At 59.7% G+C, this 14,586-nt stretch overlaps 1 protein-coding gene across 18 annotated transcripts in view; it reads left to right on the forward strand.

Annotated features, from left to right (window-relative positions):
* Nucleotides 1–14,293, forward strand: part of ATP6V1C2 (ATPase H+ transporting V1 subunit C2) — a 77,207-nt gene extending 62,914 nt beyond the window's left edge. For 5 of the 18 annotated variants that reach the window (XR_013441593.1, XR_013441584.1, XR_013441590.1 and 2 more), the window contains 8 exons: nt 823–914; nt 3,210–3,308; nt 3,884–3,952; nt 5,739–5,831; nt 5,942–6,035; nt 8,418–8,555; nt 9,407–9,962; nt 13,653–13,790. Coding sequence is in view for 6 of the 18 variants with exons in the window: in XM_078055971.1 (XP_077912097.1) it covers nt 823–914; nt 3,210–3,308; nt 3,884–3,952; nt 5,739–5,831; nt 5,942–6,035; nt 8,418–8,555; nt 9,407–9,504; nt 13,653–13,785; nt 14,032–14,121 (906 nt within the window). In the remaining 12 variants the exon portion in view is untranslated. The other 13 variants (XM_078055971.1, XM_036097564.2, XM_036097565.2 and 10 more) reach the window with 10 other exon arrangements.
* The last annotated feature ends 293 nt before the right edge of the window (nt 14,294–14,586 follow it).

Below are 14,586 nucleotides of genomic sequence, written 5' to 3' on the forward strand. Positions count from 1 at the left end.
GTCTCCCGCGATCGTCTGGAAGGCCGCGCCGAGTCCCGTACCGTGGGGTGCCCCCCTTTGTTGAACCAGTTCTGGACTGATGGGCTCCACTGCCCAAGTGTGAGCGCTGGGGGGCAGGGGCTGTGTTTTGAGGGCTTCCGGCGAGGTAGGCCATGGTGGGCATTTGCCTTTCTCTGTTTCGAGCCCTTGGGGAGGACATTACCCCCCTGGCCACGCAGATGGGGCCACTGAGGCCAGGCAGCCAGAGAGCTAGGCCGTGGGCCTGGGCTTGTCCTGTTTCCCCTCTTTCCACGACATGTCCGCCTGGGCCCGCTGCAGGTGGGGGTCTGGGATGCCCTCCCTGAAACTCGAGAACAGGGGATCTCCTTCGTGCCAGACCCATGACCTGCGTCCAAGCCGAAAGGAACCTTCCTACCTACCTACCCCTTCCTGTGGGAAGGGGCTGTGGGGCCCAGCTGAGCCTGGGACCGGGCATTGGCAGGGTCGTGCCACAGTGGTCCCCCCTCAAGCCAGGATGGGGTCAGCTGGGCTGGCCTGGCAGTGCGAGAAGGGCTCGCGATCAGAAGATTCACCTCACTGAGTGAGCCTGGAACAGCCATGCCTGTCTCGGGCCACAGTATCTGCAAAGTGGGGCTGTGAAGCTCTCCCTGCTCCCTGCAGGCGACTGTAGGGCCACCCACTGGCGTGTGCGAGAGCCGTGGGGAGAAAACGGAGCCTTCCTGACCGGTGGGCAGCACTGATGATTCCTTATTCTGAAGTGTGCTGTGAACAGTTTAGGGCCATTTTGAAAAGTTCGGCCACCTCTTTTGCTTTTCCAAATAGCAACTGGCCCAGATCGAGACTGACCTGAAATCCCGAACGGCCGCCTACAACACTCTGAAGACAAACCTGGAGAACCTGGAGAAGAAATCCATGTGAGTATCCGAGTTTCTGCACTGCCGGGCCGGGCTGGGGCCGGAGTGTGCCTTTCAGATCACTGGGTGAACCCGGTCTGTGCCTGGGTTGAGAGAGAGCCAGAGAGCCAGCCAGCCAACCAGGCAGATGCCGAGGCACTCCTGCCTCTTGGGAGCTGCGTGCTGGGAGGGGAGGCCTTGGTGCATATGACCGGGTGGCAAGGCCCAAGCAGGGGTGATGGCACCTCCCTGCCTGGACCCAGAGAGGAATACCATGCTGCCCCTCGCCCCCTTCCCTCCCTCTCCCAACCGCCCCAGGTTACTGAGAACAGCTGGGGTGGGTTCCAAGACCTTTCCCCCGGGGAGCTTTACAGAGGACCCTCTCTGCATAGGCAGAGGGGGACCTGACTGGTAGAGCCTGGCCCTTTGTGAGGGCCCCCCAGGGGCAGTGGGTGCTGCAACCCAGAGCAGAGCGACCGCAGGGACTCTGGTGCCTTCTTCATTCAACTGAAGGACCTCCACGTGAGAGACGGAGCAGACCGCATGGCCCACCAGCCACCAGTCACCAAGATGGTGGGAGGTGTCTGGAGGAAAGCAGAAACCTAGTGTCATGATGGCAGCAGCTCTCTTGTGAGGTAGTGAGTGCCTCGTTGTGGGAGGCATGTCAGGAAAGGCCAGTTGAGCTCCCGCCAGGGAGTCCGGAAGGTGCTCCTGAGTAGGACTGAGTTGGCATGGAGGATCCTCCCAGTCTCCCCAGATTCTGGCTCTGATTCTGTTGGCAGTTGTCTGAAGATCCTCCAAAGAAGGGCAGTGCCCAGGGGACTTCAGAATCAGCTGTCCCTCTGAGTAGCTCACCTTCCCTCCCCTTTTCCGCCTCTCCCTTCGGATGGTCCCTGGGCCAGCCGGCTTCTTGTGAAAGAAGCTTATAGTACGTAGAATTTAAAACCAAAAAGGGAAAGATGCACTTCAACTAGAAATAGTCATTATTGGTGGCGTGACTTGGCACCAGAACTAAATGGGCATCACCTGAGTTTCACCGCATCCTTGGCCCTACGAAGGAAGGAGATGGGCGAAGGGCAGGGTGCTGGTGGCAGAGAGCGCCCTAAACGGTGACCTTGGCTTAGATCCGTGGTGGCATTGACCATTTACCTGCTGGGCCATCTACTTGTCGCATCACCGACTTGTGGACTCCTTGAGAATCGTTTGGGGCTTGAGCAGACATCTGGTCCGGCCTCGTCAGTCAGCTGATGAAGAAGCTCAGCGGCTGATTGACCGCAGTGCTGATCTATTGATCACTCCCCTGAGTGAAGGGGGATGGGGTGAAGCTGTTCCTGCCGCCTTCGTTCGTTATTCTTCTTCCGATAAACGTGTATTAAGCACCTACTGCACTCTCAGGCTTTATGCCAGGCCCTAAAGGTCACAAAGCAGAGGACAGTGTAATTTCTGCACTCGGGGAGCTCACAGTGACTCGCTCAACAAGTATCTACGGAGAATCTGCTTTGTGCTAGGAGTACAGGCATAAACCAGACAGGGCAGACCCGACGGCGGAACGGTGACGAGGTAGGGGGCGCAGGCCTTGTGCCTTTGGAAAGGGTCCTAAGGGACTCAGCAGTGAAGGCACAGGTGGGAGAGGTGAGGCTGGAGGTGGCCTGTTACCTGAGGCCTTGGCCTTGGCCGAGTGCTTGAGAGCCGTTCGCCAGGGCTAATACGTCAGCTGGTAACCGTGGCCAGGGCGCCCAGGCTACAGACGGTCTCCGAGCTGTCCCTTGGCCCGTTTGCTGCTCCAATAGCCTTGAACCATGTGCTAAAAATGCCATGACCTGTCTGGAGCCCGGGTTCCACTGGGCATGAAGCACGCGATTGCAGGTGAATGTCCCCTGGCGGCTGGACCTGGGAGGTGTGAAAAGTGAAACGGAGCTCTCTCTGGGCCCGTCTCCGCCCAGGACAGCCCGAGTGTTGACACTTGAGTAACTCAAGCTGCCTGCCACCCACAGTCCCCTCCCAGCAGTCCCAGGGGCAGCGCAGGTGATGGTGGTGTTGGATTCCGGTGCCCCACGGGGGACTGGTGAGGGGGCCCTGGCCCTGCTAGCCGCAGCAGCTCCGGCCACCCAGGACTAGGGGGTCGGGGGCACACTCAGCCCAGGGATCTGCCACTCTGGGGGGACATACGAGCCTTCGTGTTTCCTGCCTGTCCTCCTGACCCAGGGCCTGTGTGTTGTGTTTGTGCGGGGGTCCATGCGTCCCAAATGCCCAGGCCCACGAGGCCTCCCTCTGCCTTTCTGCTGATCCCACCCCCTTTGTCCCACATGGATTCAGGGGAAACCTCTTCACTCGGACACTGAGCAATATCGTGAGCAAAGAAGACTTCGTGCTGGGTTCCGAGTATCTAATCACACTTCTGGTCATCGTCCCCAAGTAAGTGGCCCAGGAAAGGGGGTGGCGGGGGGCCTCAGCCTGTGTTGGTGATCATGGAAGGAAAGTGGCCCGGCCCAGCAGAGAGAAAGGGGGGCCCTCCATGGCCTGGACCCCGGGGGCAGGAACAGGAGGAGGGTGACAGCGTCTGTGGGGGAAAGCAGGGACAGAAGCTGCCATTTCTTGAGCAGCTGCTGTGTCCCACCAGCCTTAGGAGCTCATTTCACTCACAGCAAACTGGGGGTGGCCGTTAATCCCTTGTCCAGAGGCCAGAGAAGTCAGTTGGCTTCTCCAAGGCCACACAGGGTCAGGACTAGAAAGCTCCAACACACATCTCTGGCTGAACCCTTCACATGGGCCCGCTGTGGCGTCCGGGGCCCTTGTGGGGAGGCTGGGTCCAGGACTGGGCTGGGGAGGCGGTGCCCAGTGCCCATGGCAGGGCCTTGGGGTGTTTGGGGCTCTCTGGCCCAGTCCTGCTCATCTCAGTCCCTTGGGAAAAGGGGTGTACAGCGTCCTAAACACTCGGAACACCCCCAGCCATTCTTCAGAAATCACTGAATGACTCTGTATTCTTGCAGACCAAGCTACACAAAATGGCAAAAAACCTACGAATCCCTCTCGGACATGGTGGTCCCTCGGTCGACTAAGTAAGACCCCAGCTTGGCACCCAGGCACCAGACATGCTCTGAGGACGCAGGGACCCTCAGCCCTCCCCACTTGGCGCTCACCAGAGTCCCTCAGCCTGGAGTTCCTTTGCAGCCACACCCCCAGCCACGTGCCAGACTCCCTCTATCTTTTCGAGCGCCGCTTCGCTTCCCCCTCTTTCAGGAAGCCCCCTCTGGCTGCATGCCTGCAGGGATCCCCCTCACCACGCTCTGCTCTGCTTTCTCAGCTCAGGTCGATGCTTTCCCATCTGAGGGTCAGGCAGGGGCCTGACTCTGATCTCTGATGGCCACAGACCATGAGCAGCTGGGGGGCAGCTGGGGGGCAGGGGGGGAGCGGAGTCAGTCTCAGCGTCTGGCCTACTGGGGTCAGAGCAGGAGTGGCCGGGGAGGGCTGGGAAAGTGGCAGGAGAAGGGATACAGGAATACAGTCAAACCGTGAAGACCATGCACGTGGGTACACCAGCACATGGGGACACCAGCACGTCGGGGCTGTACGCCGCGGCAGGGGTGGGTCTCACAGTTCGGTGCGGAGCAGGAAAAGCCAGTGGCTGAGAAATACACCCGGCGTGAAGCCATTGATCTGAGGTCGAGAAACGGACCGAACTAAACCCCACGTGATCTGGGCACGTCCAGGCGCACAGGGGAGTCGAGGGGCTGTTTGGGGGATCAGGGCGGGGAGCGACACGCAGCCAGGGACGGGCACGGGGCTTCTATGGTGTGCGAATGGCTTTAGGTCTTTGGTGGGGCGGCCAATGCATAGTATTCGTTATTCTCTATACCTTCTCGTATGTCTGGAATAGTTTGTAATTTAAAAAGATTGGGCGGTGAGACTGGGCCAGCTTCCCCAGTCGTCTGCTTCCCAGCACACAGCGCGTAGGGTGAGGGCGGGCCTGCCCACGCCCCTCTCGGCTCCGAGGCCCCCCTCCTGCCGGGGACGCTCTCCCAGGGTCACAGCTCACAGCTCACAGCAGATGGCAGTCAGGAGCTACACTGAGGGGTGCAGGGAACTGGACAGCCAGAGCCTGGGGTCACGAGGGGAGGCCAGAGGAAGAAGCCACGGGCGTCTGCAGGGAGAGGAGGAAGGCAGACAGATGGGCAGATGGGCAGGTCCTCCAAACCCGACAGCCTGGCAGAGGCCACCAATGCTCTGCCACACTGGCTTTCTGTGGCCACGTGCTGGGGGACCCCTCCACAGAGGCCACCTCAGTTGATTGGGGCGGGGCGGGGGGGCTCTGAATGACAGGAAAGGGGACCTGGCCAGCATGCCCATGAGACCTGCCCGGGCTTGGCGAAGGGCTTCCCTTAGGTCTTCTGGCCGAAAGGGCTGACTCAAAGACGCTGACCGCTGGCTCCGGTGGGCCCTGTGTTGGGACAGCGCCCCCTGAGGCCCTGTGCTGCGGCGTCGGGAGTAGCTCGATCGCTCGGGCATCTCTCAAACTGGAGCCAAACTGGGGGTCTCTGCACCTTGAGGGCCTGCGTGTAGATCACCCAGAGGCCCCCGAGGCCTCAGCCTGGAGGGGAAATGGAAGGAGCAATAGCAGGTGGTAGAGACCACCTGGCCCGGAGTCAGGAAGTCATAAGGGGCATCCGGTTCCCTGCCCTCGGGTGCTGGTGGGGGGGCAATGCCCACAGGCCACTGGGCTGATGGGGACGGAGCTGCCCCTCTGCGGGGACCCACCTCCCCAGGGAGACGGAACAGGCCTCTCCGGCCCAGCTCCGACCTCCGGTGTGCCGAGGCTCCCGGTGAACAGATGCTTCTCTCCACCAGACTGATTGCTGAGGACAACGAGGGCGGCCTCTTCACGGTGACCCTGTTTCGAAAAGTGATCGAGGATTTCAAAACCAAAGCCAGAGAGAACAAGTAAGGGCTGGCCTTGGTAGGCTCCTCCGGGTTTGGGCTGTCTCAGCTGGAGGGGTCTCTGCTCCGTCTGGAAGCTTCCTGGTGAAAGCCTCTCATTTGCTTGTTTTAAGGTTCACTGTCCGTGAATTTTACTATGATGAGAAAGAAATTAAAAGGGAAAGGGAAGAGATGAGCAGGTTGCTGTCTGATAAGAAGCAACAGTATGTGAGTAGACTACACAGGCGGGCGGGCTTCATGCAAGAGCACCCCCCTCCCTTGGGGGCCATGTGGCCCGGGAACCTGTGTTCCCCTGGAGCTGCCAGAGTGGGGCCGGGGAAGGGAGAGGGGCACCCAGGTGCGCCTTCCCTAGGAGAGCTCCCGAGTCCTGGCAGCGCCCCTCCAGGAGGGGAATCCAAGCCCCACTGTGCAGCTGAGAAACTGAGGCTCTGGGAGGTCAGGGAGCACTTCCCCCAGGAAGAGGAGACTGGGGCAGGGCAGGTAGGGATCCAGGCGGGGGTCCCTGTGCCGAGCGTGGGCAGCCCTGTCCCCTCAGTCACCTTGCTGGCCTTAGCAGTGTGGTTCCCCAGGCGTGATGGGACAGCTTCCGTCGTCAGCACCTGTATTTATTCCCCCTACGCTTTTAGCAAAGAGTGGGTGCTTCTCCTTGAGATTTCTGACAACAGCCACTCGGAAACCTTCTGCGTGCACGGGCAGCTGAGCTCACGAGGGAGCAAACCAGGCTTTGAGTTTGGGCATGTGAACAGGGTAGCCTTGGGAGAGTCACTCTGCTCTGTGGGATGGGCCCCTTCCTGCTATGGAGAAGCCTAAGCCAGGTGGCTCCAGGGCCCCCTCTGGTGGAATGTCTTCAGGGCCCCTCTGCCCCCCATCCCCACTGGGGAGGGTTCTCAGAAACTTCCAGTTCGGCCTCTAGTGTAGAGAGGAAGGGAAGAATGAATAGAATGTACTTCAGGCCTTTTGGAGGAAAGCCGGTGTGTAAACATAAAGCTGTAAGTCTGTGCTTAGATGAAGAGCAAGAAGTACCTCCCGTGTGGCCAAGTGTTGGCCCCGGGTCTTCTCTGACGCCGGGCAGGCGGAATGGGCACGTCCGGCTCGACCTCTCTGGTCAGTGGCCTTTCCACAGGGACTCTAGACAAGCCTCGCCCCCTCAGAAGTGAGCAGCAGCATGGGGTTCCACAAAACGGGGTTCTCAAAGCCCCACTGGACGGGCCCGTCCCCTCTGAGGACGAGACAGGAGCTCATCATGTAATAGTGCCTGTGGGGGGTTTAGCCCCGCCCCCAAGCGTGTGTGTGTGTGTGTGTGTGTGTGTGTGTGTGTGTGTGTGTGCGTGCGTACGTGTGTGTGTGTGTGTGTGGACGTGAGTGTGTGCATGCCAAGTGAGCACACCCGTTTCTGATCCTCAGTCTGCCGGGCTTTGGGTTGAGGGCTCTTCCTGAGACAAAGAGCTGAGGCGGCGCTGGGCCCCGAGGCCTCAGAGCCCGCACACCCGGGCAGGGAAGGGGTTCACCAACAAGAGCCGCAGAACCCAAAGGGGTTTTCTCCTTGGCCTTAGCTCGCCCCAAACCCTCATCACCCAGGAGCGCTCGTGGTCTCTCTAGCCTCGTCCCTGCTGGCTTTGGTCCTGGCCCCGGGCCCCCTACCCAGTGTCTCTGGGTGGGGGGCTGGACAGTGGCAGCTTTGACAGATGTCCGGGCGGGAGGCCCTGCCCGCAGGACGGGTGGTCAGGTCGTGCCTTTGGCAAACAGACCCCCTGAGGATCCAGGGACACACGCGAGCTCGACACCTGCCGCCTGGGGCTCAGGTTGCCACTTCGTACCAGGTGTGGGCTTCTGCACCCCCACGCTGCCCGGGAGCCCTTCCAGGGTCTCTGTGGAGGGGAGGTGGAGCTCCAGAGGAGACACCCGAACTCGGAACCATTTAGCTCCTCGCGAGGCTCGGGCTGTGTGCCACTGAGCGGGGTCAGCCGGGGGCAGCCATACCCTGGCTTCCGAGACGCCTCTTTCCCCTTTAGCTTGTGGGGCGGTGGGCATGACCGACCAGCATCCTGCGCCGTCTTTGGTCCTCGTCACCCCGAGGGGACAGGCCAGGTCCTGGGGTGTGGGCTCCCTTGGAGAGCACAGGGTGGGATTCTCCTGTGCTTTCTCCCCGTCCGCAGAGGCGGCGGATAAGGGATGGTAGGTCCTACCAGCGTGCCTGCCTCGTTCTCTGCACGGAGCTTCCATGGGTGCCGCGGGGCCCCGTGGCCGGATGGGGTGGAGACGCGCCCCGCGGGCACAGCCGTTTCCACCAACAGCTGCCTCCCGGGGACGGTCCCTGCCCTGTCTGCCCGTGGAGGGAGGTGCGGACCGAGGCCCGGCAGGGGGACGGAAGCGGGAGCTGACCCCGCTGTCAGCGGCCGGCCCTGTCGCTGCGGGAGGGGACCCGGACACCTGAGCCCCCATCCATCCCCAGTGCAGGCCGCACGCGAGTCCCGAGGGCGGCCGGCATTCCCAGCCCGCCTTCACGCGCTTTCCCGGCAACGCGAGTTGTTTCTGTTCGTTGTGATGCGTGTTTGCTGAGAGATTAATAAATCATTTCTGTGCCTTTAGCAAACTTCCTGTGTTGCTCTTAAAAAGGGATCATCCACCTTCCCGGACCACAAGGTTAAGGTAACCCCGCTAGGTAACCCCGCTAGGCCCGCTGCGGGGCAGACGGACAGAGAGAGAGAGAGTGAGGGCGAGGGAGAGGTAAGAGCACCCCGCAGCCCCGGGGCCCCGCTCGCATGTCCTCGCCGGCGCGGGCATCCCTAAGGAAAGGGCGCCTCGCCTCTTCCGGACGCAGCGTGGCTTTGGAGGGCTTAAATCAGGGAGCCCAGGATCGGCCTCCCTCCTCACCGGAGGGCGTCTTTGGAGCTGCCCCCCGCGCCCCGGCAGTGGATGGTGCTTGTTGGCCGGGGTGCCTCTGCCCTGCGTGGAGGCGGCTGCAGCTGGTGACGGGGGCAGGCCCTGCTGGGTGGCGGCGGTCGGGCAGCTCGGCTCCCCCCGCCCCCGGGCTGCCCTGGCTGGACCCAGCCCTGACCTGCGGGCAGGCGGACGTGTCGGGGGGAGCTCAGAGCCCTCGCTGCAGGACTCCGGGCCCCCACCCCCCGAGGACCGGCCACACCAGCATTCGTGACAGCTGCTGCGGCCCCGAGGGGTTGCGGCCTTGTGAGGTGGGCTCGGCGGAGCCCCCCGGAAGCGGCAGCTGGGGGATGATGCTAGAACGGCGGGGGGGGGGGGGGCGATGCGTTCCTCGGAGCTGGTGTCGGAGGGAAGCCTGTCCGCTGTCCGCCCGCGGCCCTGGGGTCAGGGGCTGCCCAGCCGCCCCCCCCGCCCCCCGCAGCCCGGGCTCTGGTGGCCCCGCGCATGTGCCAGGTGGCTGGCCCGCTGAGCTTGCCGGGCCCCGGGCGCCCTGGAGGACGTGGGCCCCCCGACTCGCTGCTTCCGCTGGCCGCCGGCCGTGTCCCCGCGCAAGGCTTGCTCTGTCAGAAGCCGTGTCGTCCTTGCCTGGCGTCAGGCGGGGCTGCCAGCAGGCGTCACCCGCTCTCCTGTCTCCGCAGGGCCCGCTGCTGCGCTGGCTCAAGGTGAACTTCAGCGAAGCCTTCATTGCCTGGATCCACCTCAAGGCGCTCAGGGTGTTCGTGGAGTCCGTGCTCAGGTGCGTGGCGGCCGGGCCCAGCCCGGGCTGTCCTGCTGGGGGGGCAGGGGGAGCGGCCAGCTGGGGGGGGCCCCCCGGGACCGCCGCCTGCCCCGGCCAGCCCCCTTCCTCCGGGCCCGGGCCCTCCTGCCCTGTCCCGGTGCTGCTCCTGGCTCTGGGCGACATGCGTGGGACTTCCGGAGTCGCCCGAGCCCTGGCTGCGCGGCGGCCTGCGGTCCTGTGCGCTGCCTCCGTCCCCCGCCGGGCCTGGGGCGGGGGGCCTGCCCTCTCCAGCAGGTTCTGTGCGACTCCTGGAAGAAATACCGGCACTGTCCTTGACCTCGGAGGCCCAAGGCAACACAAACACTAAAACCTAAACCAGAGAGCGAACTAACGACGACAAACATTTTGCCTTGTTTTTAACAAAAGTGAAATGGGTTCGCTGTGGAGAATTAGGAAACTATAAATAAGCACCAACAGTGAGTAAAAATCACCTGTACTTTGAACACCGAGAGAGAGCGCGGCTGGCTAACATGCGGGCGTGACCCCTTCGGGAGTTTTTGTTCCTTTGTGTTTTGCTTTTTTTTCTAGTTTACAGATAGGCCTATTTTTTACTAAATTTTTACGAAAATGGAATTATACAGGAAATACTTTTTGAAGCCTGCTTTTCTCCTGGGTTTTGAAGATGCCCCGTGTCATGAGCTCTGGGGGTGGATCTTGGTAGCACCGCACACGGCTGGCTGGACACACTTTTTCCAGAAGCTTCCGCCCCTGCTTCTTGGCCTGCTCTGGCCCGCAGGCTCCGGTGCTTCCCTGGCCCCCCGAGCCTCTGGAGTGCTCTCCCCAGCCCCTTCCCCTGCCTGCACGGCGGCCCCCCACCTGGAGGCCCGTTCCTGCTTTCCCTTCTCTGCCTGTGCTTACTGCATCTCCCGGTCCTGCCGCTCGCCGGACACATCCGGCTCCTCTTCCCCCCCAACCTCTTCCTCTGGCTGCCCTCTTAATGCCAGTGGCCTCATGTCCTTCCTGTCCCCAGGCCCCAAACCTCAGGGCTCGGACGCTCTGCTCCCTCATCCCCGCTTGCCTCCCCCACTCCCTGCGCCCCACAGCGCCCCGGACGGGCCATCCATCCTGCCTCCGCTTTCTCTGTCGCCTCCATCTCCCGCCTCGCCGGCCCAGCTGTTGCCACAGGGAGCCTCCACATGGCTGCCAGTGTGGTTTTGTTTAAACTGGTGGCTGCCAGGCGCGGTTTTGTCCAAACACAATATGGTGGCTGCCAGGTGTGGTTTTGTCCAGACACAGATCAGATCTCCCCGTGGCTCCTCATCCTCCCCGCCCGTCTCAGAGGCCTGGAATGGCACGGAGTGTGGCCCTGTGGTGCAGGGTGTACTCACGCTACCCTGGAGTGTTCCAGCCGTCCGTAGTGTCGACGGGCCCCAGACTGACCTGCTGGCCTCAAAATTCAGTGGTTCTCGGGCCCAATAGTGTGGCTGCCCATTTGCTCAAGAGAGGTATAGATAGATATCCTTAATATCTTAAGCTGGATAAAACTATTTCCCCTAAAAGTCATATAGAAATAATTCTTTTTTTTAGAAAAAGATTTTCTTTATTTGACGGACAGCACAAGCAGGGGGGAGTGGCAGTCAGAGGGAGAGAGAGCAGGGAGCCTGACACGGGGCTCAATCCCAGCGTCCGAGGATCATGACCTGAATCAAAGGCAGACACCTAACCGACTGAACCACCCAGGCGCCCCTATAGAAGTAATTCTTTACAAGACTGTCAATATAGGACTTCTTCTTACTGTATCTTTATTTTTCCTGAATACAGTTGTAATATATGAACACTGCTAAAAACAAACTAAAGTTCAGAAATATATACTGTGGAGGAAGTTCCTCACAGTCCCCCTGCCCACAGATAATCACGGTTAATGGTTTCAAGGCTCTTCTTACCCCATTTATCCTTAACGTTCTGCAGCGTGCTTTTTTCATCTGCTTTCAATTCTTCCCAGTGTGTATGGAGCTACCTGATCCTTTTTAATGGCTTTTCCATATTCTATTGTATGGAGAGATCATAGTCCAAGAAAACATGATCCAGCAAGTTTGTTAGTGCAGACAGACGGTGAAGTTCACTTGCTTGCCTGTTCCTTTGACCCCCAGTTAGCACTTGGTGCTGTCTTCCTCCTCGCCAAGCTGGTTTGTTCTTCCCGCCTGTGTGGGGGCTGGGGCCGACTTGCTCGCTACCTCTGTCACTCAGCCCAGAGTTGGAGAAAGAGTGGATGCTAAATGTTCGTGGACTCGATAAAACCAAAGTGAAGTGGACCCCGCCCTCAGCTGAGGAAGTGCTAGTTGGCCTTCAGGGTGAAGGGAACCAGGGGCTTCAGTCATCTGGGATGAGAGCGAGCCGGCCAGGTAGCTAGCTGGTTAGTCGGGCTCCTGGGAGAGGTGTTAGTGGGGAACAGACGTCAGGGAACCCTAATGGTGGCTCTGCGGGTACATTCAGAGAGAGTCGTATAGAGGGAACGTACTGAAGGGGCGCCTTGGGGGACCTCCAACATACAAGGGGTGGAGGCAGAAAAGCCCATGAGGAAATCGAGGCAAGAGGAGTGAGTGGCTGACGAGTCAAAGGGAGTGGAAGCCTAAGGATTTATGTGTCCCTGCAAATGGGCCATGAGGTCATTGGTGGGACAAGCCCGAGTGTGATGGCTGAAGGATGATTGGGTGACAGAGGACAGATACTCTCAGGTTTGGAATGAGAGCCTTAGGGAGGAGCCGAGGAAGTTTATTTTAGGCAGGGCAAGATGGTGATATGTTAAAGGGAAGGGGGCAGTAGTTGAGAAACCTGACGGACCTTGCAGCCCCGGGGGGTGGGGCTGGGGTGGCTACAGTGGTCCCGGTATGGGGGCTGCAGGTGAGGGCTCCCCACCAGGTGACCTCGGCAATCAGGGAGGAGGAGGGTCCTCTACTGAGCAATCCAAGAGGGAGCACCATGGGGGGGCAGCCTTGAGAATGAGCAGAACAGACTCAGCTGTTCCTGGAAGGCATGTTCTGAGCACAACAGAAGGCGTTCCTTTAAATTGATCCAGAGGAGGGGTTCGCAGGGAAAGGACTGGAAGGGTCTGCAGAGGAAGCATGTGAAAAGCCCTGAATTCCAGAGTGGGCTAAGGGGCCAAGGGCCTGGAGGCTTGATGAGGGGGCCAGGAGCATTGAGCCAGCATGTACGAAGCACTGAAGGAGGGCCGCTTGCTCTCCAGGACCAGGGGCAGAACGGCCCCGCGCCTCTGCCCTGAAGCAGCTCCCAGGCCGGGAAAGGCAGGAGAGCTCTCAACACGGGGATCCTCGTGAGGGAGGATAAACCATCTCCCAGAGCAGCTGGGCAGTGACTGCGGTGGAATGACTGGGTCGGAGGACAAAGCAGGGGTGGCAGTGATGGCCCGGGAGCTGGAATGCCCGCCCTTAGTGTCCAGGTCGCCCGGGCTGTGGCCTGTGGGTGGAGGGAATGGTCTGGGCGAAGTCGAGGATGTGGAAAGCACTGGGAGTTGGGGTAGGGAGTCCGGAGGGAAGCTGCTCATTCAGGGAAAGATGGCGACAGCCCTTCTGCCCATCTTCCCCAGGGAATACCAGAGCTTTGATGGTAAGGGGAACAAAGGAGAGACGAGGCCATGGGCTGGGCCATCCCCGTCCCCCGTGAGCTAGCCCACGTGCTGCCATCCCCATCAGCACCGGCCAGCTTCTCTGGCACTTGCCTCTTGGGAAGACTATTTTGGCGGGGCTCTGAAATCGGGGTTCCGCTCGCCCAGAGTCCTCCAAAGGCACAGGACTAAGCAGGTCGTAGGCTTGATTTATAGTGAAAGCAGTACGCACGTGGTGACAAGCAGCCTCCTTCACAGGTCGTCCTTCCTGCAGATCCAACAGACCTTGGTATTTTGAGCAGACACCGCGCCACCAACGGCCAGAAATGGCTGGTTAGCATGTTCTACTAGAGATGTTCCTGTCCAGAAAAATCCAATGAGTCTAACCTCTGACCCTAGACATTCCGTTCAACCGAGTTTCATTTTCTTAAGCTATGTTGACCGAGGCCTTTTTCTTACTAGAACTTCCTCTTTCTCGTCAGGGTTATTTTACCCACATTTGCATCTGAAGTAACTCATTCGCACGTTTTGTCTGTCTGGGAAGGTACGGACTGCCGGTGAACTTCCAGGCGGTGCTCCTCCAGCCTCATAAGAAGTCATCCACCAAACGTTTAAGGGAGGTTCTGAACTCCGTCTTCAGACACCTGGATCAAGTAGCAGCCGCAAGTATACTGGATGTAGGTAGAGAATCCGACAGAAATAGCTGGGTTTCTGCATGGCCGTCAGCCTCTCCACGTGGGAGGCACTTTCCGAAAATGGAAATTGCCAGATTGTTAAGAAGATCTACGTTTCACAAATGTGCGCGGCGGGGCTGCACTGTGCGGGGCAGAAAATGCGGTCAGAGAGCCTCCTCGAAAATTATAAAGACGACAGCAAACTGGGTTCTGCAGTTAGAGGGCCAACACGACGTCTTCTTTTTGCAGGCATCTGTGGAGATCCCTGGCCTGCAGCTCAACAACCAAGACTATTTTCCTTACGTCTACTTCCACATCGACCTCAGTCTTCTCGACTAGAGAGATGAGCTGGCACCACGGCGCGCTCCTGGTCACGCACACGCCTCCAGACGCCTCTTTCCCTTAGCCAGAGAACCCTACCGAATTTAGATTTTTAGAGAAATTGCTCACAAAAGTTAGTTACAGTTGTATTTATTTTTTTTAAGTTACAATAAAGAAACGCTCAATCCTTTGAATTGTCTCTTATAATTCGAACTGCACTTAACATAAACAGGGCCCACCTGGGAGTCGGTAACCTGGTGCCGTATTTCGGGTCTTAACGGCCATCTCGTGAGGGCGGAGGAAGCACGTTAAATCCTGAGCTAACGGTATCATCGGCCGTATTTCCTAACGGTCACTGGGGATGGCCGAAAGACAAAATCCGGGGGGGGCACGAGAGGCAGTTCTCAACTGACCGCCCATTGCTTTTCGCCCTTTCTCTAAACTCCCTGTACGGGTCACATCTCGCAGCTGGAACTTGGCCTC

The sequence above is a fragment of the Halichoerus grypus genome, chromosome 10 (assembly GCF_964656455.1).
Source record: "Halichoerus grypus chromosome 10, mHalGry1.hap1.1, whole genome shotgun sequence".
Classification (NCBI taxonomy): Eukaryota; Metazoa; Chordata; class Mammalia; order Carnivora; family Phocidae; genus Halichoerus; species Halichoerus grypus.